The sequence below is a fragment of the Zosterops lateralis genome (genome assembly GCF_965231275.1).
Source record: "Zosterops lateralis genome assembly, chromosome: 9".
In the NCBI taxonomy this organism is placed as follows: domain Eukaryota; kingdom Metazoa; phylum Chordata; class Aves; order Passeriformes; family Zosteropidae; genus Zosterops; species Zosterops lateralis.
Window position 1 is genome coordinate 23,784,404 of NC_139769.1, and position 24,774 is coordinate 23,809,177.

At 46.5% G+C, this 24,774-nt stretch overlaps 2 protein-coding genes across 2 annotated transcripts; one reads left to right on the forward strand and one right to left on the reverse strand.

The window, feature by feature from the left end:
- ZBTB37 (zinc finger and BTB domain containing 37) lies at nucleotides 1-18,756 on the reverse strand. Its single transcript, XM_083867877.1, has 8 exons — nucleotides 18,724-18,756; nucleotides 16,903-17,003; nucleotides 14,823-14,891; nucleotides 13,764-14,716; nucleotides 12,305-12,404; nucleotides 9,698-10,271; nucleotides 7,571-7,712; nucleotides 1-2,342 (listed from the first exon to the last, which is right to left on the reverse strand). Exons 4-6 carry the CDS (start codon nucleotides 14,684-14,686, stop codon nucleotides 9,783-9,785), a joined length of 1,512 nt encoding a protein of 503 aa, XP_083724003.1. The 5' UTR covers nucleotides 14,687-14,716; nucleotides 14,823-14,891; nucleotides 16,903-17,003; nucleotides 18,724-18,756; the 3' UTR covers nucleotides 1-2,342; nucleotides 7,571-7,712; nucleotides 9,698-9,782.
- LOC310912475 (uncharacterized protein) lies at nucleotides 17,317-24,749 on the forward strand (the record flags this gene model as incomplete). Its single annotated transcript, XM_083867068.1, has 13 exons — nucleotides 17,317-17,324; nucleotides 18,420-18,969; nucleotides 20,036-20,080; nucleotides 20,578-20,620; nucleotides 20,891-20,936; nucleotides 21,315-21,348; nucleotides 21,730-21,824; nucleotides 22,399-22,423; nucleotides 22,880-22,927; nucleotides 23,505-23,550; nucleotides 24,197-24,227; nucleotides 24,419-24,458; nucleotides 24,626-24,749. The coding sequence occupies 6 exons, from the start codon at nucleotides 17,317-17,319 to the stop codon at nucleotides 21,328-21,330; spliced, it is 708 nt and encodes a 235-aa protein (XP_083723194.1). The 3' UTR covers nucleotides 21,331-21,348; nucleotides 21,730-21,824; nucleotides 22,399-22,423; nucleotides 22,880-22,927; nucleotides 23,505-23,550; nucleotides 24,197-24,227; nucleotides 24,419-24,458; nucleotides 24,626-24,749.
- Between the last annotated feature and the right edge of the window lie 25 nt (nucleotides 24,750-24,774).

The window sequence follows — 24,774 nt, forward strand, 5'->3', positions numbered from 1 at the left end:
TAAAAAGAAAAAAAAAAAAAAAAAAAAAAAAAAAAAAAAAAAAAAGAAAAAAAAAAGAGGAAAAAAATCCTGTGCTCTTTATTAAGTTATCCCAGTTAAATCTTTCTGGTGAAGATATACTTGACTATTCCCTCTAAGAGGCTTTTGTATTTTAGAAATTGATTGTCAGTTAGGTTTGTTACAAGATGAAATTTGATTAGCAAATTGCTGTACAAAGCCACTTCATTTTCTCTCCCACTACTCAACTATCTGTGCCCTATTTGGGGGTCACATCCCATCTGCTCCTGCAGTAGGTCAGCACTTCCTGCTCTGAGCAGTTTTAATGGAAAAATCCCAAGTTTTAAAAAGAGCTACAGATATCATATTCACAGTGTTGTGCAGGAAAGGTGGGGTGACACCAGGGAAATGAGGGGAGCTTTGGGGACAGTGGGGCCACAGCTAGTGTTTAACACACTAGAGGCTTAGGAAAACTGCATTCATTCCCTTTCCTTTTCAGACGAAAGCAGTGCTTTGAATACCTTGCTTCCATTTCCATGAATTAACATCTGATCCAGTCTTCTCATCCTTCACTAATTCTCCCTGCAATTGTGGGGCACCAGGTGAGGAATATGTTACTGCAAGAACACACAGGTGCATGTTATTCTCCTCCTCATTCAGCTTCTAAAATAGACTTATTCAGAAAAGTCTGTTTCACCACCCAGGATTGCTCTTGCCTGTCCTAAATGTCAGCCACGTTACCCACCAATACAGAAGAACTATGCCTTAGTGAAACAACAACTCTCTTCTCTCCCATCCCAGTATTCCTCACCAGCACTTGCCCCATGACAACACAGCCCTGGAAGCTGTCTGGTGTAAGCTTTCTGCCCAAGCCAGTGCCTTAGGGCAGCCCAAGGAATTAGCCTTCAGCAAAAGGTATGACAAAATTCTGCTCTCAATCCCACCTGGGGTGCTTCCCCCAACAGCACAAGCCTGGCTGAGGAAATTTTCTAACACATCAGAAAAGTGCCTGCATGCCACCTACACCCTCCTTCCCTGCATCCCTGGCAGAGTTCCTGGCTGCCCTGTGAACAGCCTCTGCAAACAAACATCGACTGAAAGAATGCCCTGGGGCTGGGCACAGCCACAGTGGGGCTGGGGCTTGATGCCCCTTCCCAAAATCCAATCTGTCAGCCTGAGAATTGCACTGTCCACTTCTTGTTAGTGTCACCCTCCTCCTACCAGCCCCTTGCAGGCAAGAGTTGTGTTCAGTTACCAATGCACAGGCAAGGAAGGATGCAAGAAAAGCTTCACAGTAATTAAGAGAGTTCCTTTAGACATGGAAACTCTCAGAAAATACTCCTGGAGGCACAAACCCCCACATCAAACCAATGCCCAAGACATTGATGAACAAGCAGAGCCAGGGAACCCTCAAGAAACAGCTTTTAAAACTTGACCAAATGGGGAACCAATTAATTGGCATCATCAAGTTAAAATTTTGCTTCTCTCAGACTACTTTTGTGACTCCTCCCCCTGCCCTAGACTCAGTAATTTCTATTGGAATTCTAGCAGAAGAGATCCCTGCCCCTGGCAGGGGGGTTGGAATAAGATGAGCTTTAAGGTCCCTTCCAGCCCAAACCATTCTGTGATTCTGTGATTTGAGTAACTAATCTCAACTGTATTTTATCTTTTTATACTGCCACTTTCTGTATTTTATGACCACCAGTAAATTAATCAATCCAACTTCATTTTTCATTTCTCATTAGTTTCAGTTTCATAGCCAATGGTATTGAGTCTGACTGCAAAGGTAATGGGAAGCTTTAAATAAATAAGCCTCACTGCAGTATAAAAATAATGCAGCCATTTCACCATAGATCTGAGGGGAGGGGTGTTAGGTACATTACCAAAAATTAAGGTGAAAGTTTGGAAAAAAATAAATGCACTGATTTTTTTAAGTACTGCCTTAGGTAACTGCAGTAAAATAATAAATCAGAATATGTCAGATTAAACAAGGAACTTACACAGCAGTATTTAAAAATACCTGAATATGTATCAAAAGCTTAACTGATACAAACTAGGTAGGCCAGTAAAGCTGCCCATTTTACATGATTAAAAAAGAAAAAGGTAACAAAAATACAGCTTGGTGCAGTCTAATGGAAACAGGAACTTGGAGGCTGCACTCTCCCATGATGGAGATTTCCCAGCCTCTCTGGACAACCTGATCCAATGCTGTTTGACTGTACTCATGGTGAGATAATGTCTTATCATACCTAACCTGATTTTCCCTTGTATAAACTGCTGCTCCTCCTTCCACCCTGTGCCTCCAGGAAGGGTCTGGCTCCATCTTCTCTGCACCCTCCCCTGAGCTGTGGAGTTTAAACAGGAAAAATTAAATAGGTAAAGGAGAAAGCACTGAAACAAAAACTTCAGCCTTCAACACTTGCTAGAAAACTCAGAAAATGGCACTTTGAAGTCTGGTCCTGCCCTTTCCACCTCGCACTTCCCACCCTTCAGTTCCTTCCAATGGAGTTTTTGAAATGCTTACAGCAAATCTGCCCTCACAGGGGCCTGACCCCTTTTCCTTCTTTACTCCTCACTGCTCCAGCAAGGAAAACGCTGGTGCTGCTCAGCTGCCATGTGCCAGGAGAGGCATCTTTGGACACCAGTCTCACAAGGCAGCAGCATTTCCTGCATGCTCCTACCCCTGTGCAGGTTCTAAACCCGGCATTTCCCTGCCCACAGCATCCATGGCAAGCCAGATACGTGCACTACCTCTTCCCAGTGGTGCTTTGCTGCTGTTTCACCTTTCTACCCATCCCCCTGTGCCATTCCAGTGCCACCAGCACCAGCCAGGGCTGAAAACAGATAAGCTCTCTTCTTATTTCAGCAGAGCTGCTGCCAAGCCTGCAGGACATGTTAGATGTGAATTTGTTCTTAGCACTTGCTAATTCCTCGGGAAGGTAATTATTCCCTGGCACAGAAAAATCAGCAAGATCTTAACTTTGAACCCATTATTTCTTCCCATTGGTGACAGCAGAACATGCACCTTCACAGAAGTTATTAACAAACCCCCAACCATTTCCAGACACCAGTAAATAGCAATGGCTCATTTCCTAAAACTTTAAATCAGACACTAAATACATCAGTGGCTGGTTTTGTGGCTTCCTCCCCAGCTCTCAGCTGTGCCAGTTCACAGCCTGACTTGCTGTTTTCTCCCCTTTTATTTCTAGCTTTGCCAGAACGTTCTTGTTTTACAACAAAACTGTTAAAGACCATGAAGAACACCTTCAGAAGGCCCCACCATCCAACTTTACTCAGCAAGTTTCAAATCCTTTCAAGGCTGCAACTCCCCAGCAGCACAAGTTCTCAAGCCATGTTTTTGTCACCAAAAACCTTTCAGAATTCCCACCTAAAAAAGGTTCCCCTTATTTCCGAGAGACATCATTTCACAAGCTGTAATACTTTGGTTTACAACTGGATTAAAATATAAATTAAATAAGAATAATGCTAAATGAGTTTATATTGAAACACATTATATTTGTTTCTATATATGTATATACAGGTATGTGTGTGTGCACTCCCTAATGACAGCTAGAGGAAGTAAAGTCACCCTCCAAAGGCTTCTATACTCTTCCAACTAGCATGGTCAACTTATCCATTGCAACAATTCCCTGTGCATAAAGGCTAATGAAGCACTGGAAGGTGGTGCTGGCAACCAGCTGGATCACACAGACATTCAGGAATAGAAAGACAATAAATTATAAGAAGCAGTAGTAACTTGTTCACAGTTGGGATGAGGATAATGTTATGGGAAACCTGAACTGTCTACGGTTCCAGGAATAAAAAGCTAAAGGTCACTGAAAGTTACATACAGATACACGGCAGTTAATCCTAAAAGCAAAGATCAGATCTGACACAAAGAAACGGCAGAAATCGTGTGGAATTTCTCCCAGCAGCCTAAACTCTGGTACCACCAGATTCAGCAGGAAGCTTTCCAATACCTCCATCAAAACCAGAATTCATCCCGGGGATGCTCTGATCACTGCCTCCATCTCAGCAATGGACACTTTCCCAAGTAGGAAGATTCCTTGAAACCAACTCAATCCTACATCCAAAAGAAAATGCTCCCAGTCCTTTTTGATTCCATCAGCCCAAACATCACATTCAATCTCTCCTAATTCCCAGCCTCGGTGTTTTTCTGTTTGCCAAGCCAAAGCCTTTCAGCAGATGGAAATATTTTAGAGATGGTAGGACTCTTCAGATAATTTTATAACCCACTTGAGCGGGTTCCAGGTTAGGAATAACCTAAATTTCTACTAAGACTAACTACAGCAAAACTTTAGTCTGCTGCACTTTACTGGTTATAAAGCAAAACCAAAAAAAAAAAAAAAACAAAAACCCACAGAAAGTCTATTCCAAACCTACTCTATTCCAAAATGTTCTGGTAGATTTTAGTTTCAAGAAGCAGCCAGTATTGTTTGCATAGTTCTATTTGGTTACAATTTTATATATATACATATATTTTTAGTATATATATATATGCAGGTACATGTGTACTTTATATTAAAGTATCCTTTGAATGACAGTGATTAAACTGAGGATTCTGAGCTTCTCTTTAGGTCCTTTAACTGCTGATATCAAAACTCTGTGCATGGCTCTCACCTTGTGACAGGAGCAAAGCTCACCACAATTATTTTGCTATGGCAGTGGATCCCAGGCTTTCCAACTGCATTCCTGTCTCCCAGTGAAAACTCAGAGCCCAGACCTTGGCAGAAAGTCTCCTTGAATTACAGCTTCTTGACTTATAGAATAGTATAGGTTGGAAGGGACCTGTAGAGGTCATCTAGTCCAACCATCCTGCCATAAGCAGGGACTTTTCCCATCTCCAAAATATTTCCAGCAGAGCCTGAACAGCACTTGATGTCACACATCTGCAGAAACATTTGGATACAGGCATGGCTAAATTGGCAGGCATGTCATGGATCAAAAGGAGAGTTTGATAAAGTTTAAATAATTTTAAGTGCTAGTTTTTGTTGCTTTTCAAGATGCACGATCCTATCTACCTCCCAAGCCATCTTCCACCCAAATCAATGGCACCTTTGCAGCTGTCTTCTGATTTATACATTGGATTCTGCAGGACAGATGAAGTCAGCAGCAAATAAAAGCTACAGCTGTGCTCTTGCAAAGGCCTTGTTAGGGCTGAATCACCCCAAAGTGCCCAGGACTTTACTCCACAACAAGGCTGCTTGGAATTACTTCCTAAAATGGGCATCTCACAGTTAAGTGACATTACTATTGCAGAGGTGTGGGATGGAAACACAGCACAGAGCTGTCACAAAATGAGAGCAGAACAGGCAGGGAGAGCTGTCCTGTCCACGTATCTCAATCTTGAGCTCACAGAGGGCTGAAATCCTGGCTCTGTGCCCTCTGCACTGAGCCAGCCCCACAATGCTTTTCAGAAGGGCTACAGCTCATTCCCAATGCTATTCCAGCTCTGGATAGCTGTCAGATGGGAACAGTCACTGCCAACCTCTCAGGGTTTAAAACAGCAGCAGATACACAGCATGCTTTCTGTTCTTCCCAGCACCCAAACTACAGTTCAGTTATACAGATCACAGCTTATTGTGAGAATATTGTAGAGAAGATGTAGGAAAGTCCAAGGACTGAACCTGATGGTGAATAATGCTGAGAGGACAAGGAGGGACTGCCTATTTGCACTGGCTGCTCTGGCTCTCACCAGGTTATCCCTGGATCTTACTAAGTTAGCTCTAAGCATGTTCTCAGCCTCCTGTAACAAATTCACATTCCATAAAGCCTCTCATTCATCCCTCTCTAGCTGCTGGAAATACAAAGCACAATTTGTTTTCACATCCTCTCATTGTATTTTGGCCTTCTCCTTTTCCCAGCTTCACATCAGTCATCCTCCTGAGACAAAGAGGTTTAGCTTTTCTCCCAAGCAGCAACACAGTATTAACACAAGTCTTGCTATTTTCACAGCTATTCACAGGGAACCTGGCAGCAGCAGGGAACAGCCGTGGCAACCATCATGTCACTTGGCTGACACTTGGCACCAGGGCTTGCTGCAGGCTTAAGGAGATAACCACAACGCTTCACATTTGGGAGGTGAGAGCTTTGACAGCAATGAACTAAGAAATATGTCCACCTCCAAGAAAACAAACTGTAAAACCAGAGTGTGTTCTCCCTGTTGCCTGAGGCAAGAAAACAAATGGGTTAGTAAGCCCTAACTCTAAAGCAGACAGAAATGTTACGTACAGAGGTATTAAAACACAAGAGTTCTCTTCACATCCTCCTTAAATCACAGTTAAAATCACAGTTTTGGCAGAACAAGATGCAGCTAGACACGGGAATGCAAAGCTGTGCCTCAACCCATCACAGAAGCATTCACGTTTGGAAAGTTGGCATCTGATTCTCCACAGCTTTGGTGCAACCGTGAAGAGCCACGCCAACACAGAGGCAACAGGACACAGTATCATTCTGTTAAGGAAAGCACCTCGAAGTAGCTACACCACTGCCAGAAAATTCACATGAGGTTTTTCCATACCGTATACGACCTCCAACCCCTTTTTTCTCGAACCTTGGTCTCATCTGCACTCAGGAAGTCAACCATTGAAAGAAACGTGTAATAACAATTCCTTCAGAACTGGTTCTGCTGTCTAGTGCAGATGGACCTGAGCTGGTTTCAGCACTGTTCAAGAAATATTAGACATCATGATTCCCACACATACATACACATCCATTAAATGTACAGAAATAATATCAAAATTATTCCCACTACCATACCTTATACTGACTCTAGCTACAAGCTATAAACTTCACCTCAGCGAGGCCTGGGCAAGAATATTGGCTCTTTTGCATGCAATCAGAAATGATCATTATACAGTGGCAACCTCTGCACAAAAAAAAAAAAAGAAAAAAAAAACAAAACCAACACAAACCCAAAAACAAAAAGAAAAGCAAACATAAAAGAGCAAGAAAAAAAAAAAAAACTTTCACAAGCTTTGTTTTCAGCCTAGTCAGGTATGAAGGACAAGTTTCATGGTTTTCACCAGGCCACTTGAAGTAATGAATGAGCAAACAGGAGGCACTGTTGGCCTCCTGTACTGTTTGGATGCTCCTCCGTTCACAGTATTGATACAGTAAAATAAAAACCTGCTCAAGAAACTCACAGCTATGCCACGGGAACAAAGGCAATCACCATTTTATGTCAGCCCTTCTTCACTACGGTTGCCATCTGCCTCAGAAAAATGTTGCTTGTGTAGCAGTTACTGCACCTTCACCCTTCGCTTCACAGCAAGCTTAGCAGGGAAACTTTCCCACTATATTTTTATATAATATATGTATATAAATAATTTTATGTTTTTATAGTTTGGTAGTATTCTTTTAAAATTTCTATTTTAAACACTTAAAAATCTTTTAAGCAACTAAAAGTAACTTTTTATGCTCTCTAGTGTGAACAGGAGAGGATTTCAAAGTTTTTAACTTTTTTTTTTTTTCATTTTTGGTAACTTCAAAAGCTATTACTAAAGCAGCACATCTCCACTCCTCCCTGCACCTTGATTGCAACAAAACTTACCTTGGCCACCCTCTCACCTCATCCTCTGCCACTGCTCTCTGGCAACCTCAGTGTTTTGGTACCGTGATGTTTGACCTTTGCCAGGAAACCTGACGGAGCTGGTTGTTTGGGTAGCCAAATCACTCCCCGTGTGATGGATGCCCTTGACAGGAGAGGAGGAAGAAGGCACAGAAGGAAAACGGAGGTGAAAGATCAGTTTTCCTGTTTGAAATGGTCAATGAAATGGTACTTTGCTGGTGCCCAGCTCAGAACACCTGCAAAGGTCCCTCTTGTAGGATCACATCCCTGTTACACGTGTTACTGGCACCGAGCCCTTTCCCACACACAAAAACACATTAGAGCCACATCTCTTTTTGAGAGAGAGATAGGAGGAACAGTGAGACCCCTCACTTATAAAAAAATCTATAAAGCAAAGCAAGAACACATCACCCTTCTCCAAATTATTCCCTCCAAAGGGGCAGGAAAATGATCCCCAGTACCAATTTGCAGGTGGGGAAAGCAAGGGCTGGAGATGTTTCCATGTGCCCAAAACTGCAGTCAGACAACAGGTCAAGCTTTATTGTCACTTGGTCAGCCTGCTAAGCCTCAGCTCTAACCACTCACTCAGCTTTTTTGCTGAAGCAAGATGAAGTGTATTTCTTTTCCAATGTCTCCTTGTTCCTCCCATCACCTTAAGGTTCAGAACTTCACCCTTCCTTATCATATACACATTATACATCCTCAAGAGAACTCCTTCACCAAACCTGATACGCGCAACCTGTCGTTAATTCCCCCCTTCATCATGAACAACTTGGCATCAGAACTAGAGAAAACTCTTAAAATATTGCATATATTTTTAAAAAAAGATGTCAGGATATTTGCACTTATCTGCCTGTCCCATGCTTTTCTGGTTATGAACCACGTAAGCCCGTGCAAACACCTACAATACACACACAGGCATGTCTCTCCAGGTTTGCTAAACTTGCTCTAAACATCAGAGCTACTCAGAATACAAAAAGGTGAAGTCCATGCAAGGGGACAGAGCTGTGATTGCTCTAGGAACCATTCACTTTTAAGTCTCCTGAACTGTTGTAAGGAAATAGAGTAAGGTTCTTTTTTCTTTTTGCATTTCATTGATAAAAAAGTTATCAAACTAGTTTGTAGAAACAGGTTTAAAAGCAACCACCTGCGATTGCTCGGCTGTGACAACAGCATTGCAGTATTCCCATATCCCGTATTGCTGTTCTAAAAGATCAAGTGCATGTCGAGGGGGAAGCAGGGGTGAAAGAGGACTTTGGTAGCCAGCCTCTAACTCCACAATTCAGCAACTCCAGAAAATCTCTTCCTAATCCCTGGCAACAGCTGAAGCATGGCAGTACTCCAGCCAGGACCTCAGAGTGCTCTGAGCTCTCCAGATCAGCACCAGCAGAGGACAACCTCCTCTAGAACACCCCTCCAGCCCTCCTCCCAATGCATCAGAGTCTCATGCAAACCTCACAGCTGCTAAAGTCCACTCTCAGTAACTGAAGTGCTTCCTTCACATTTTGCTGACCTCTGGAATACCACTTTGTAACTGTGCCCACTTTAACAAGGGGCACCAGGGCAGCATGCCTGAACCAGGTGAGCCCAAAGCCCTAAAACAACAGTTTAAACAAAAACATAAAGAGACACACCAAAAATAAGAGGGGGATAAATACACTTGGGCAAGGGAGGTTCCACCAGGACAGTATTTTTGTTTTCTTTGTGGTGGCGACTACCTGGGGAAGGGAGAAAGGCAACACAGCCCCTTGCCCCTGCTGTCCCCTCGAGCGGGAGCAGTGGATATGGCTCTGTGGCTGAACCTGGCACCGCCGGCGGGACGCCCTGCTGGGCCACAGCGCTGTCCAGAAATACAAATGACTGCTTGTCCCAGATCACTACAGAACAGTAAAAAAATTTAAAATCCTGTCGATCCCTGAATAAGAAGTTGATTGACACAGTTGTTCTGTTTTTCTCCAAGAGGAGGAGGAATAAGGGAGAAAAACATTTAACACTCTATGGGTGTGTGTGGGCGTGTGAGAGGAAGAGAGAGAAAAAGAGAGATTTTTTTCTATTTTGGCAACATCTTGGGAGCTTCTTTCTGTTCAGTGGTGGCATTGCACTAATTACAGTACCAGCCTGCCGGGTCGGTGCTGACTCTGTCGAGCCAGGAACGGGAAGACGGTCCTTTCTCCTGGGACTCCAGAGCCGCGTTTCAATCCGGCCCGGTCGTGGACACGGATCCCTGCGCCGTCTCCCCCACGGCCACGGCCTCTTCCTGGGGAGGAGACTCCTCCTCGGCCTGCCCGCGGGACGTCACCGTGGTCTCAGGGGAGATGCTGTGCGGCCCCTCCAAGGGCAAACAGCCGGGGTGGTTCTTGCGAAAGTGCTGGTTGAGGATGGCCTGGAAAGGGAAGCTTTTGCCGCACACGTGGCAGTGGAAAGGCTTGTTGCCCGTGTGCTTGCGGATGTGATACTCCAGCTGATCCTTGCGGGTGTACTTCTTCCCGCACATGCGGCACACAAAAGGTGTGATGCCCATGTGCAGGCGCATGTGCCGGTCCAGGCTGCCCTTCTGGTTGAAGGATTTGGCGCAGTAAATGCACGTGAGCCGCGGGTTGTACCGGAACCAGCGCTCCGAAACCTCCTGCTCCCGCAGGTATTCCACGTATCCGCTCACTCCCAGCATGGCTGATTCCTCCCCCTGCCAAGGAAATGGCACGGATTTAAATAACAAGCAGCCTAAAACAAGTTGCAGAGAAGATCAGGCCCAGGTCCAGCCAGTAAAGTATGTGCCAAACCTCAAAATCAGCAGCACTAATGTCTGCAACCTCAAGCACACATTTAAGTGCTTAACTGAGGCCTTGGGGCTAAATACAAACGAGCAATCAATTAGAAACCACTGCTGCAGAGGCCCCTCCTGCCAAGCCATTCCCTGGATCTGGTGAAAAAAAGACAGCCCTTGACACAAGGGCACTTGGCCACCAATTCAGTTGTGGACCACATGTCAATACTTGTTACTTTTTAAAAAACTTGTGCCAGTTTTATAGAAACACTTGGGTGTATCACCTTCTGCTTTCCTTACTAAAAGTCAAAAAAAAGAAGCTGATTGATGAGCTTGCAGTAAAACAAAGGAGGAGCAAACCACAAATCATATCTGAAAGTGTTCAGGTGTCATTTTGCACAGGTATTTATTCGGGTGTCACTTAGAGTTCATTTTATAATGAGTCACATTTGCCTGCCTGGCTGTGTGACCCATCCCAGCCCTGTGGCATCACAGGCAAGGATGTGCCTGACCCAGTTTGCACAGCAAGGACTCCTCTGTATTTTCTGAAGTCACACAGACAAAGAGCCAAGGAGGGCAACCTGAACCACAAGCCTGGCCTCAGGACAGACACTTCTGGTCATTCAGACTGAGGAGAAACACACTGAGTCCAGAATGCTTCTGTGCTGGAGATGCACTGTTCACTCCCCCAGTGCTGCTTCCCAGTGCTGCCAAATGTGGAGAAGCAACCTGTGTAACAGCAGGAGGGCATTTCCTCTGCTAGCCAGGGCTCTGCAGGCATGAGCAGCAGTGTCCCTGTGCCAGCTGCTGCTGAATCCAGCTGTACAGGCATAGGGAAGCTGCTGAGGACTAAAGGAGATATACAAAGCTCTGGTTCTTCCCTCCCGCTCTACCACTGCCATTGGGCAGGGATCAGGGGCAGGCTATTTTAGTATGGATATTGCAATGCCAGGAGAGTGGAAGGTGATGATACTTCCCCATGGTGTGTAAAGCCTAAGGTTTCATGTTTGAGTCTGTCTCACAATGGAGAAATAATGCAGCTTTTCTGTAGGCAGAGCTAAAATTGCTTAATATGTCACATTTCCCCTAGAGGGTTGGTTTGACCTGAAAATTTTGCAATGCGTTCTGAGGACACAAAACAAAGCTTTGCAAAACAGGAACAAAAAGGTATCTGTCATTTTATAGAAATGTCTAACAAAGTTAGCAATCAGTTTTCCCCCCCTTGCTTCATTTGGTCTTACTCAAGGGCAAAGCAGCCTAGTATCTCCTCACCCACCTCCAGTCCTTTGCTTACACACTGACACATCCCCTACCTGCCTGTGCATCTCTCTCTCCTACCCCAAAACTGTGCCCAAGAAAGGAGAGAATTCAGAGCTCCTTGATGTCACAAAGTCTGCCGTGCAACACAGTCACTTGGAGAAGAGACAGAGACCTCTCTAAAACTCCACAGCTCTTTGACACTCCACCCCAAAAGGTTAATTGGTGTACTGCCTGGAGGGCTTTTGGGAATGGCCTTGGTACCAGCATAGAAAGGTTCAGCTGTTGTCACCCGTCTGGCACAGAAGCCAAGCCACACCTCCTCCCTCTGCTCAGGCATTTGCTGCCAGTTGTTTGAGGGCAGATTCAGCTCTGCAGGCAAATGGGGTTTCTCCTCAGGAGCTGGTGGCCTGCCCAGAATAAGGGTGGATATTTATGCCCTCAAACAAGAGAAACTCCTTGTGTTTTCCAGGTATCTGGCCGAAATCCCACACAACAGCCAGAATCAGTTTTAAATCGTACACGGCCAGCCCACGTTCTCCTGTGAGCAAGTAGATCCTTTGGCAAAGTAAAAGGTCCTTGTATCGCGCACATTATTGCTTGCAAATATAAAACATGACAGACACACTTCATCACAACAAAGTGCCCTTCACCTTCAAGCCAACATTTACTTGCACACATCGTGATCTGCCTACCTGGGAACTGGGCTGCTTAGGCTCATCCATCCGCCCGGGAGACTCGCTTTTTGATCTGTACCGCTCAGTCACGGCCACCATGCTGCCAGGAGGGCTGAATCTGTGCGGTGGGGGAAGAGCAAAAATGGAATTTTTAACGGGCATCAGGTCACTACAGTGTTTAGAGCAACAGGTGAGCAGCAATAGAGGCACCTGTATAGCATCTCTTCATCCTCATCAGCTAATGCACTGGAGGTGGAACAGTGCAAGTATAAAAGAGAAACCAAATCATACTGGTCTATGGTTTCAGTCTAAACATCTGAAAAATAAAACTGAGTCATATTTGGCTTCCAGTTCAGCAACAGAGAGAGGTTGCTATCATGAATAAACCAATATGGGCCTGGTGACTCAGGAACTGTACAGCAGGACAGAAGCCATTTCTCAGAGGACACCTCTCCTCCAGCACCCTCCTCCTTCATTCCCAGTGTGAAACATAAGGGATATGATGGACTAGAGGTGGGAAACAGTGCATACAGACTGCAGTGCAAAAAGAGATGCTAGAGACTAGCTGATCCAAGGAAAAGGGCTAAGGAAGTAGGAAAGCATCACTCTCCAAGGGGCAGCTCAAGATTGCTTCCACTGATTGATTTATTAAGTGACAAGTGACAGAATATCCACCGCTTCCAGGTAGCTGTTTCCCCATGAGACTGAGCTAGAAGAGAGGCAGATGTGAAGGGAAACCCTAGAATTACAACCACCCCAAATAAAACAGACCTGCCCTTTATCAAATCCATTATCTGGCCCAAACCTAGGGCAAGAAAGCAAATGCTGGAGTGGAGGGAAAGCAGATGGATGGAGAATCCAAATACAGAGGATTTCACCGCTCATTTTTAACCAAGGCTTTCTGCTCTCTCATAAATCAAAACAACAGTGGAGGCCACTGGGTTCCCCATTTCAACTGCCTCAGAAGATGTAAACCCAGGGCCCAGTGCTGTCATGGACCACTGGGAAGACCTTGACCTACAGCTGGTGTCTGGCTTGTTTCTCAGCCAGAACCATCCCCAGACCTTCAGGCCAGAAGGCACCAATGCAATGGAGAGATGTAACACATATTGTGTATGACCTCGTTAATCCAAATGCTGAGTCCATTATCTACTGAGCCTGAACTGAACATCTTTCAAAGAAATCCCACCTCAGCTGAAATGCTAGAAGGTGGAGATCCCAACCTCTAAGAACTAATAAGTAATTTCCCAAGCTAGCCTGTGGCTGGCGATCCTGATCTGATCAGTACCCAGCCAAAATACTATTACCCAAACTGGATACACTCCATAACACCAGCTCAAAACCCTTTCACCCTTAAGATGGCCAAAGGAAACAGAAAGAGGAAATGTTCCAAAGCGACTGACCCAGCCAAGTCAGAACCTTGCACAACCTGCCCTTACAGCCACGGTGAATAATGAAGTTTAAGAAAAAAACCCACCTGTCGATCTCACTGCTGGTCGGCCTGACCACTTTGGCTCCAGAGGAGCCCAAGGCAAAGGCCTCCTGGCCCAGCGATCCGTGTCCCGTGGTGTCGATCACCATGGCCGTGACCTCCTCGGCGCTGCTGCCGTCCTCTCCCGAGGGCTGGTGCTCGGGCCCCAGCCACTCCTCCAGGTTCTCCGTCTTGATGCGCACTCCTCCCAGCACCCGCACCTCCTCATCGTTCTGCGCCCCGCGCTCTCCCAGCCCCGTCTCCACGTACCACTGTCCCGCTCTGTTAATGCGCAGGATGGGCTCCCTGCCCTCCACGTCGGAGCTCTGCTCGATTATCTGGGGGCTGGTGGACTCCTCGGGTGGGCTCAGCTCCCGGATGTCCAGCACCGTGCTCACCTGGCCCAGGCGACTCCCCTTGGGCGTGTTGTGACGGGGGCTCAGGGAACGGGTCAGATTTGGCGTCGCCCGGTGAGACTCGGGGGGTCTCTCCTGATGCTTTGTCCTGGTCTGGCTCAATTCCGCTTCCACCTCGGCCACGTTGATTTTGAAATGGATCCCCTCCAGGATCTGCGTGCATTTGTCTATGATGTGCTGCATCTGCAGGAAGCTGGCAGCCGTCAGGTAACTGATGATGTCGGCCAGCTGCAGACATATCCTCCCAGTGTAGCAGAAGGAGAGGAGCTGCTCGAAGACAGAAGGGTTCTTGATGACAGAGATGGAGACGGTGCTCATCTCGTTCAGGGACATGTGGTCACGGAAGTAGGGCGAGCTGGCAGCCAGCACCACCTTGTGCGCACGGAAAGCCTGGCCCTGCACGTTGACCACGATGTCACACAGCCGGCCCTGCATGCGCAGCTGGTTCAGGTGGCTCAGAACGGAGTTACTGAAGTTAGGGATCTCCAGCTGGATGTTCCCACTCTTCTCCATGGCTGTTCCGGCTGCAGGTGCACGACTCTACTGGAAAAGGGGGAAGAGATCCCGTCCTTAGCAGAGCCAGTCGTTTGAAATTAGAACTTTTTTTACCTGCTTCCACACAGTTTGAAACGCTGGAGTTTTCAGAGACCTTCCTCACCCATTGAACTGCCACACACCTGGCAGCAGCTCTGTCACAAATGAGTGTGTTTGAGATCTCCTAAAAAAAATTACAAAAGCTCTCTGATCTCCCTGTGCCGTGCATCCCCTGCACAAGAGTTCTGCTAAACCTGTCCCCAACAGACCCCCATTCCCTGCGGCTTTAGCATGCAAAACACTTTGTTCTGCCATCCTCAATAAAAGCACATCTGCATGTCAAAAGAACATTAAAAATGGCACAGGTATTAAAAATAGACACCTGATTTCATAATGGATTAAAATACTCACCACCTGTACCTTCTAATCATTTTGAAAAGAGAAAATAATAGGGAAAGCTCATTTGTAAAAGAGGAACCAGGAAGGAGACACTGGGACCTAAATCCTCCTAAGACTTTTGAAAAGTTGGCCAGCACACATCTGACCTCAAGGTATCCTAAGTGCCCTGTTAACCTGAGATATCCATCATATGTAGCACTTCTGACATGTGCCAGAAAATATATAACAGGAGGGTGAAAGAAAAAAAAAAAAAGAGCTCAGAGGGTCAGCTCACTCAGGATCACTCCTGTAGGGTCCTAAGAGACTTCACTCTGTCATCACTAAGTTCCCAACCTGGCCATACCCTCTGTCAGTAAGTCCTGGACTCTTTCCCAAGGAATAATGGGACTGTTCCACTGGGGCAACAATTCACAACAGTGCTCCTCTGCTTGGGCTGCAATCCAGGTAAATGGTTTACCCAAGCAATACAAGGCTCATCCCTTGTTGCCCCCCTTGGCTGGGATGTTCCCATTGTTCCCACCTCTACCACAGAAGAGTTTCTGGTAGGCTCAGGGAGCTCCTCCCCACCCATGGGACCCCTCACTGCTCAGCAGAGTCCACCAAGGCTTATCAGGAGAGGTCAGAGCAGGCCCAGGGAGGGGGGCTGGGGGATGCACCACCACATCATCACATTGCATTTTGGCAAAGTTTGAAAAGAAGCCCTGACCATATATGGTAAAAATTTGGAATGAATGGAAGTGAGACGTAAACTCATCCAGAAAGAAAAAAAAAGGAAGCAAATAAGTTTGTTAAAGTCCACTCATGGCATAAGCAGCTTCCAAGCTGGATAGCATCTGAAGTGTGGATTGAGAAGAGTCAAAACCATTTCAAGCAGGCTGGGAATACCAAGGCTCCCGGACCCACTCTGTGCAGGAATCTCCAAATCAAAGGGATTGGCACATGAAGAGCATGTCTGCCTTTGGAGGACTTTTTACTCGGAATTTATGAACATTGCAGCATAGCACATGTCCATATGCCCAAGCAGGCTTTGTGCAAACTTGGCAAACCCAGTTCCTAAACACGAAGCTGCAGGACAGCCTCTCTATCTTGTGGAGTTGTGCCAAGGGGTTTCTGAGTGGCAGGATGGCCGTGTGTCCCTGGGGAAGTCAGACTGGAATGCACAAAGCTTCACATGGTGCAGCTCAACAGTGCCAGGTCATAGGGCTTCTTCTCTCCTTCCCCTATCACAGAATCACAGAATGGTTTGGGTTGGAAAAGATCTTAAAGTCCATCCTGTTCCATCCCCTGCCACGGAAAGCACACCTTCCACTATCTCAGGTTGCTCCAAGCCCTGTCCAGCCTGGCCTGGGACACATCCAGGGATCCAGGGGCAGCCACAGCTTCTCTGTGCCAGGACCTCAGTACCTCACAGGTATTCTTCCCAATATGCAATCTAAACCTAATCTGTCAATGGGAAGCCATACCCCCTTGTCCTGTCCCTCCATCCCTTGTAAACAGTCTCTGCTTCAGGCATTGGAAGGCCACAGTGAGGTCACCCTGAAGATTCTCTTTTCCAGGCTGAACAACCCCAATTCTCTCAGCCTTTCCTCCCAGCAGAGCTGCTCCATCCCTCTGATCATCTTGGTGCCGCCTCTGGACTGGCTCCAACAGCTCCATGTCCTTCCCTATCTTTAGGAGAAAGCAACAAACCCCACAAAAATCACGAAACCACAGTGCACAGCTCTGTGTCAACACAGCATTGGGAGCAGAAAATCAGCTGCACAGAACAAGGGGAAATAGAAAACCCAACATCTTACCTGGAGTCCTGTGAGTTACATGCAGTGGGAAGGAAATGGGGTGCTGCCTTCTTTTTTTTTCCTTCTGATGTAGTAAGAAGAAAACTTGTTGCCCCCTTCCCCTTTAGGAAGTAAAAAGAAAGAAAAAATGAAGTGCAGAGAAATTGGGTTCTCCCAAGCACAGCTGTGAATATCAAGCTTTGTCATCCCTGGTTTTGCTGGAGCATCTAGCAGCAGGATTAGCTCACCATCTTTCCCAAAACAGCTGTTCCTAAAGCTGTTACTGTTTACAAGCACACTCTCAAGGAAGGCAAGGGTGAAACACCCCTGCCAAGGCCATGAGCACCCAGGGAGGCAAGGGGGAGGCAGAGCCTGAGCTTGAGATATACAGAAAGATAAGGGGGGAAAAAAATCATCAGACCTTAACTGCTGAGCATGGCTGGGTATGGCTGTGGTCAGAAGGCAGCTGCTCTCCAGAGAGCCCAACAAATGATCTGTGAGCTCCTGCTCTGAAGGCAGGGAAAATCCATCTACTCTCTGTAAGCCACAGAGCTCTGCTCACCTCAGTGCCAAGGAACCTGTGTTATGATCCACCCAGAGGCTGGTGATAGGCAATCTGTCTTTTGGTTCAAACTACCCTGTCAGAGGCTGATTTCTGTCCCTCTGAGTGCACCTCAGGCACAGGGCAATGACATCCTGATTTCTCTCCTCTCTGGGCAGTCTGTCACCTCCACCCACCCTGACCTGCAGGCTGAGCTGAGTCAGCACAGGGCACACACTGAGACACTGCCGTTTTTAATGCAATTAAAGTGTCACCAGCTGAGACTCAGACTTCACTTATCTCAGCAAATGCCTTCCAGCCTGTGAGGCAGCTGCCAGGAGTGGGTGGAATTCTCAATCCATCAGGTAAAAAGCAGGCACAGACCACCCAGCAGATGATGTCACCCTGGAAGCTGCACTGAAAACTCTCAGCTTTTGGGTTGAGATTTACTGTGAGTGGGCAACTTCACAAGAGTCACAGAATATCCTGAGCTGGAAGGGACCCACAAGGAGATCACTGAGTCCAACTCCTGACCCTCCAGAGACACTCCAACAACCCCACCGTGTGCCTGAGAGCGTTGTCCAAACCCTCCCGGAGCTCTGGCAGTCCTGGGGCTGTGCCCATTCCCCGGAGAGCCTGTTTGGTGCTCGGCACCCTCTGGGGGAAGAGCCTTCTCCTGATATCCAGCCTAAACCTCCCCTGACACAACTCCAGCCGTTCCCTGGGTCCTGTCCCTGGTCCCAGAGAGAGACACTTGGAATTCCAGAATGCTTTAGGTTGGAAGGGACCTTAAAGCTTATCTCGTTTGACCTCCTGCCACGGGCGGGGACATCTCCCACTATCGGCTCGCTCCAAACCCCGTCCAGCCTGGCCTGGGACACTGCCAAGGATCCAGGGGCAGCCACAGCCTCTCTGGGCACCCTGTGCCAGGGCCTGCCCACCCTCACAGGTACCAATTTCTTCCCAATAAACCTATTTGGCTACGTGCACATTCCAGCGGGACTCTGGAAGAGACTCACAACTCTGAGCTGAGCGGAGCGGCGGCGCCTCTCTCCCCCCGCAGCCCTCCCTCAGACCGGGCCCCGCTGTCCGCCCGCCCCGCGGTGCCGGACCCTCCTCCGGCGGGGCCCGCGGCTCCCCTGACCCGTGACAGCCGCGCCGCGACCCCGCTCCGGGGCTGCCCGGGGCGGGCGGGGCCGGCCTCCCTCAGCCCCCGCCCCTCGCACCGCGGGCACCGCTCGGCGGCGGCCGCGCCCCCGGGCCCCGGGCGGCTTCGCCCGCCCCTCCCGGCCCAGCCTCACCTGCCGGGGGTGGGAAGGGCCCGCAGCGCCGGCCCGGAACCGAAACGCGCCAGCGCGGGCCGCGCCCCGGAAGGAAACGCCGTGCGGACCGTCCGCCCCCGCCCCGCCCCTGCCCTCGGAGCGCCCCCGGTGGGCGTGGCCGCGCCCGCACCACGTGACCTGTGCTATATAAAGGACGCGCACGACATCTGCCGCCCTTTCTCCCGCGGCGCTGAAGGGTGGCCGTGCTCCATCCGGGCCCCGCCGGTGAGTGCGGGGCGATTCCGCCCTCGGGGGCCGCGGAGCCGCTCCGGGGGATGGCCGAGGTGCTCCGTGGCTGCGGCTCGGTCGCCGATGGGAGGTGGAGAGGGAGGATTGAGGCGGATTGCGCGGCCGGGCCTGGTCCGCGGCCTAGAGCGCCGGGAGCTCCGCCTCATGGCGGCCCCGGGGATGTGCGGGGGGGTCCTGTGGAGCCCCACACGGGCTTGAAAGGAGAACGGCTCGGGGTAATACCTCAGGCGATGAGTTTCGGGCTCCTGTCTACCAGCCTGTTATGCATAAAATGTGATATGGTCGTGGAATATGCCGAGGTCGCGTGCCCGCTGTAAATACCTGCGATAGGTCTCCGGGTTTTGTGGGTTTGGATTTTTTTAACTGCACTGGGCTTTAAGCAGCTCGTTTTTGCAGATAAACGAGAAACGTTGTGCGAAAAGCAGTAGGAGTGTTATGGAAGGAGTAAGGCTCCCCGCACAGGTGGGGTGTGCACGCGGTTAAGGACTGGCTTCACAGCACGACAATGCTCTCAGGGACGTGTAGTGGCTCCTGGAGATAGCGCTGTACAGGTCTAAGAGCTGGACTCCGTGGTCCTTGCAAGTCCTGACTCAGCACGTTTCGAGATCAGTGGCTCCCTTCACTTCCACATGCTCTGCACATGATGAGAACTATGTTGGTAGGGACATCTGAGAGAGGCTGATGAATGCCAACATATCTGAGCGGGGCATGGAATACTTCTGTGGCCTATCCAGGAGGGCTGAGACACCACGGGGTCTTTCTAAGGCAAAGTTCATGCCTGCCTGGCTGCCCCGGTGATCATACACCAGAATCGATGCTGGGGAAAAGACAGTAGTTTAGTGATTGCATCCTGCTTAAAAATACATAATAGCAATTGTTTTTTGTGGCCTTAACTCTTCAAAGAGCTGAAATGTATGTTCCATTGGGAAATCTTGAAAAATTAAAATATTTTGGTTGCTTGTTTAATATTTTTCAAAGTAATATTTGTGAATATTGCATTCTTTTTGGAAAAAGAAAAACTAATGTGCTTTCTTGTTTTTAGCTCAAGATGTATCAGCTGTGCTCTTCCCTTGTGGCCTCAGTACAGGTGAGTGTTGCTTCTGAAATACAGAGTTAAAATTACCAAATGTTGGATTTGTGTACACCAACTGGACTAGAGTCCTGTTGTGTCAGGGAGTTACAGTGTCAGCAGTTGTAATTCAGGCAGTGCCTGTAGGATCTTGGACAGCCCTCACATTTCTGCTGGGAGAAGTCACCTGTTTATTTGTTCTGGAGAATGTTTATGAACCACTGCTCATACTGTAACCAGACTGCAAGAGTACCCCCAGGTCCCTTTGCTGTTTCCTTACTGCTGTTTCTTTGTTCACAGCAATAAATGTTCTGGGAAAACTGCCTGGAGTATGTTGTAGAAAATGGGTAACTGTGGGGATTGGTGTTGAGTAAATCCCAAAGCCAATGATGGTTTCAGTATCAGAGTAGTTGACAGAAGTGATTTCTGAAAACTCCGTACTGAGGCTTTCTCATGTGGTTGCCAGAGAAGCTCCCTAGTTTTGCAAACATCTCCAACTCTTTTCTCTCTTCCAGATCTGCCCCCAAATGTGGAGACTTAAAGCTACTTCTTCCCAAGGTAAATAAATTGTTCTTGAAAATTAAATATAAAATGGTGCTTAGCGTTTGTCTAGGCAGCATCTTCTGCTCTGATGAGATCAGAAAATAATAAATCCCTTGAGCAAAGCTTTCCCTGTGGTGCCACAGTGATGACACTTATTTGCTACTCTTGACCACGAGAGTGATGAGCACTTTTACCACCAAAACAGTTTTCTGAGGCACAGCAACTGAAAATTCCCCTTGATGCTTTGTCTGCTGAATATACTGCTTACAAGTTTTTTGTTTCTAGGGTTGGAATCCTGCACTTCAGAGATGCGTAGAAGGAACATCACCTGGTAAGAAATACAAACTTTGTGTAGAGCTTTCTTCCACATAGCTGTTTAAACACTGCAGTTAGAAGGGTGGGATGTGTTCTATGATTACTTTACACAAAGACCAGAAACAATTTATACTTGCTAGTACTCAAACTTCAAAGTATTTATTTTCTAATGGGGAAAATTTATTTGTCAAAGCAGTCACAAGAGGCGATTGCTTGGTGCTGTGATTCCAAAGCAGATACAATGATGATGGCATAGTTCAGCAGAACATCCTGTGATGAAAACACCTGTTTTTCGCCCCTATCTGAAGTATCTGGCTCTTGTGGTCTCCCAGTGGGAGCTGTGGGCTTGGGCATGGAGGCTGAAGGGATCTGATCTCGTTTTCTATTGTTGCAGGCGCTTGGGAGGTTGAACTCTAAGCTGTTACAAGGTAAATACTGAATTGCTGGCATTTGTGAGAACTCATTTCATCCCTGCTGTCTGGAAAGGCTGTTGTGTGATGACTGCATAGTTCAGCTGATCACCTGTGATGATCACAGTCACTGTCTTTTGCCCCTGTCTGATGCAGCCTCCTGTAGCTTAGGCTATTTCAAACACATTATGGGGGAAGCTGAAGGTATAACACTTACTTTTTGCTCCATGAATATATTTTAAAAGTTTATCTCTGAAGAGCAATAAGTGGATTTAACATAAAAAAATTTAGTAAGATGAGGAGTAGGATGTGATTGTGAAGTCAAGCACAAAATACAGCAGAATAAGGTTAATTGGATGTTAAAGCTCCAGGTTCTAAAAGTCTTCTGTTGCTTTGCAGGCTGCCCTAGACAGAGGAGCTCCCATGTCTCTGATTTGAGAAACTATTTCACCTGTTACTGATGCTGGTGATGACAAGACCTTCCCTAATTAAAGGTAATAATAAACCTTTATTTTAAGATGGATGCTATTTTTGTCTGTGCTGCATTTGAGAATTTGCTTTTAGAGATGCTTGCAAATTCATTTTGTTCTTAAAAAGTGAGGCAAAGATTAGTAGTGTGTGATTCTGGTTTCCTGCATTTCACAGTCAGCGTTAAATAATTGTGATGTTGGTGATCTCTAGAATTTTCCTGTTAAAACTAAATGGTGAATGCCGCATTACTGTGCATTTAGTGTCCTAAAATGGTTTTCCTTAATATGCATGACTTGGTTACACAAAGCTAATGTCACTGAACTCTGCAACTGCAAGGTTTGCTGCTTTGTGCAATTTGAGCTCACTCTGGAGTTCAGGAATGAGTATCTCAGTGTTAAACAGTGCTGGAAATTACTTTCCACCTTGCCTTCAGAAGGGGATGGGAGTGTTGCAACCTACTGTAAATGATGTTGAATCAGGTCTCTGATCCCTATGAGGATAAAACTTGACTAAACTCTGATACAGTATTTTACTCAAACTGTTTTTAAAGCTGTACTTCATGCTGGACCCTGCCTAATAGCAAATTTCTCTTTGCAGGTTTCCAAATGTTTCTCATTGTGAGGTAAGTACTTGTTTTAATTTCCTAAGTTGTTTGTTGTTTTTTTTTTACATAGGCCCATAAATAAAATACTTAACTGCTTGTCACATAGGGGAAAAGGAGCAAGGGGCCCACTGGCTGTGGCTTGCATCTCAGCCAAAACAGGAGGATGTTTTAAAGGGGAACGGCTGGCTGGAGCCCAGTCTTTACAGGCTGGTGTGTGCCTAACTTACCAGTGTGAGCTCTTGAATTTGCTCTAATAAAGCTATTAAAGTATTTGCCCTCCTGCCCACAGCAGCCTGGCCCTGTGGCAGGGCTGCACAGGGGTGACAGTGTGAGCTGCCTGTGTGATGAGATATGAGTGCCTTGACTTCAATCATGGAGGTCTGTAATTAGCTCTATCTGACTGCAGGCACCTGACTTGGATTTCTTCCTCCTGGGCTTGTTTCTACACTGTCCTAATGGTTTGCTTTGATGCAGGTGTGATGGAGCTGGGAAGTGATGTACCTGGTAGTGCTGCCAGCAAAGGTAAGTTGTTAACATGTCAGTGACTGGGCAGAACTGTGTGATACAGGGAATGAGGAAGTTAATAAATTCTGGCCTTTGCAGTGCAGCTGCAGCATTAAGCAGGGTTCCTGATGATTTTATTACCTTTTCCAGTTAAAAAGCCCACAGATTGTTCTGTAGGATTCACTCATCCAAGGTGCTGCATATCTCAAACTTGAAATAAACTGTTCTGTTGGCTAAAAAAAAAAAAAAGTGGCAACCATTTTAAATTTATAACTGCTATGGACTACTTGAATTCCTACTTTATAAGAAAAGCTCTGTGCTACCAGGTTGCCACACATTCTGGGCTGAGCAAATGTGATGTGAATGAAGATGTGGTTGGGAGTAAGGTCTGAAATTCTAAGGTCAGATTCCCCTTTCAGGGACAAATCAGTTAAAACATTAATCTGCTCTTGGCATGTACTGTTTGTGATGAATTCTAAGCAATGGGAATCTCTCTGAAAGAGGCTGAGGAGAACTCTTGTGCTGAAACAGTACCCACATTTACACTCTCAAACCACTGCCTTAAGTATGTTAGTACAATTTCACCTCTTTGTAGGGTAAAGCTTCCATGGAGTTGGAGAAGCAAGATGGATGTGTCTGAGGTAAGTGTAGACACGGGGTTTAATAATTCCTGGAACATTGTCTTTCTGCTGAATGCTAAATGGTGGTCCCTAAAATTAGTCCTATACGATACCTGATTTGTCTTCCCTTTATTATATCTGGCTGCTCTGGGGGCACTGCTGTAACGTGGCACTCAGGAATGACAATAAAAAAAAAAATTGTGCTGTGGCTGTCACTTGTCAGCAGTTGTTACTGCTAATCTTAATATTGGCTCTAAACAAATTTTGCTCAAGTTCTAGATTAATTGCTGTACAAAATTGTTCTCAAACAAAGTGGAACACAAAACACTTTCAATTACGAAGTTATCTTGAAAACATATGGGACTTGTATTTTAAGTATTTAAAAATCATGAAATACAACATTGTTGAGAGAGATGGTATCACAAAGCAGAGTAGTAGCTTTTAACCTTCCCTGATTCTTCCAATGTTAGTAATTGTGTATTTCCAGTGGAGTTAGGATTTGTAAGCTTTGTGTATCCTGTTTGAGTGTTCTAAGTTAAACTCCTAAGATACCAGCTACAAGTCAGTTTCCTTTTAGGTAAAATAGTTGGGTGGATAGAAGTTCACAGGCAAATAAACTTTGCATATATTGCTGCTGTTATTCTGAGAATACTTCTCTCTTCCTCAGGGAGGGACTGTGCTGTGTGCAGCCTCACTGGGTAAGTCCACACAACAGATGAACTGTATTAATAACTAAAAATATTTGTAGCCACTGATGAAATTGATTCTGCCAAATGAGATACTGTGATATTACCCTTTCCGTTCCATTTCTAGCTGAGGTTACAAAGCTTTTGTGGAGCTTTTAGCAGTCATGCTGCTGCATATGCTAACTCTGTTTTCTTGATTTTAGGTGAAGAGGCAACTCTGAAACTAGCGTATGAAGAATGAAGGTGAGTGTAACTGCTGTAAAATGGATTTGTTGGAACAAGTGATGAAAACCTTAGCTTGAACTCTCTCACTGAACAGAGATGAAATTCTAAGGTCTGAGATGTTCCTGTCAAATGTATTGTTGTGCTAGTTTGGTTCCTTATAATGATTCTTATGTCTGTTTTAATAGGTGGAAGATGGCTGAGAAATGGGTTACACTTGCATGAACAGCATTAAAAAAGTAAATGTGGTTTTACCTCACTGGTAATGCTTGCCTGACACTGATTGGAGCCAATAAAAATCTGCAAACTCTACCTGGTGTTGTGAAATCCTTTCTGG

Bases quoted from the DNA above. Each gene is read 5' to 3' on its own strand.
- ZBTB37 (XM_083867877.1), bottom strand. From the start codon at position 14,686: ATGGAGAAGAGTGGGAACATCCAGCTGGAGATCCCTAACTTCAGTAAC. The intron at 12,405-13,763 runs GTGGGTTTTTTT...CCCACCGCACAG, and splicing joins ACCAGCAGTGAGATCGACAG to ATTCAGCCCTCCTGGCAGCA. The intron at 10,272-12,304 runs GTAGGCAGATCA...TTTCCTTGGCAG, and splicing joins CTAAGCAGCCCAGTTCCCAG to GGGGAGGAATCAGCCATGCT.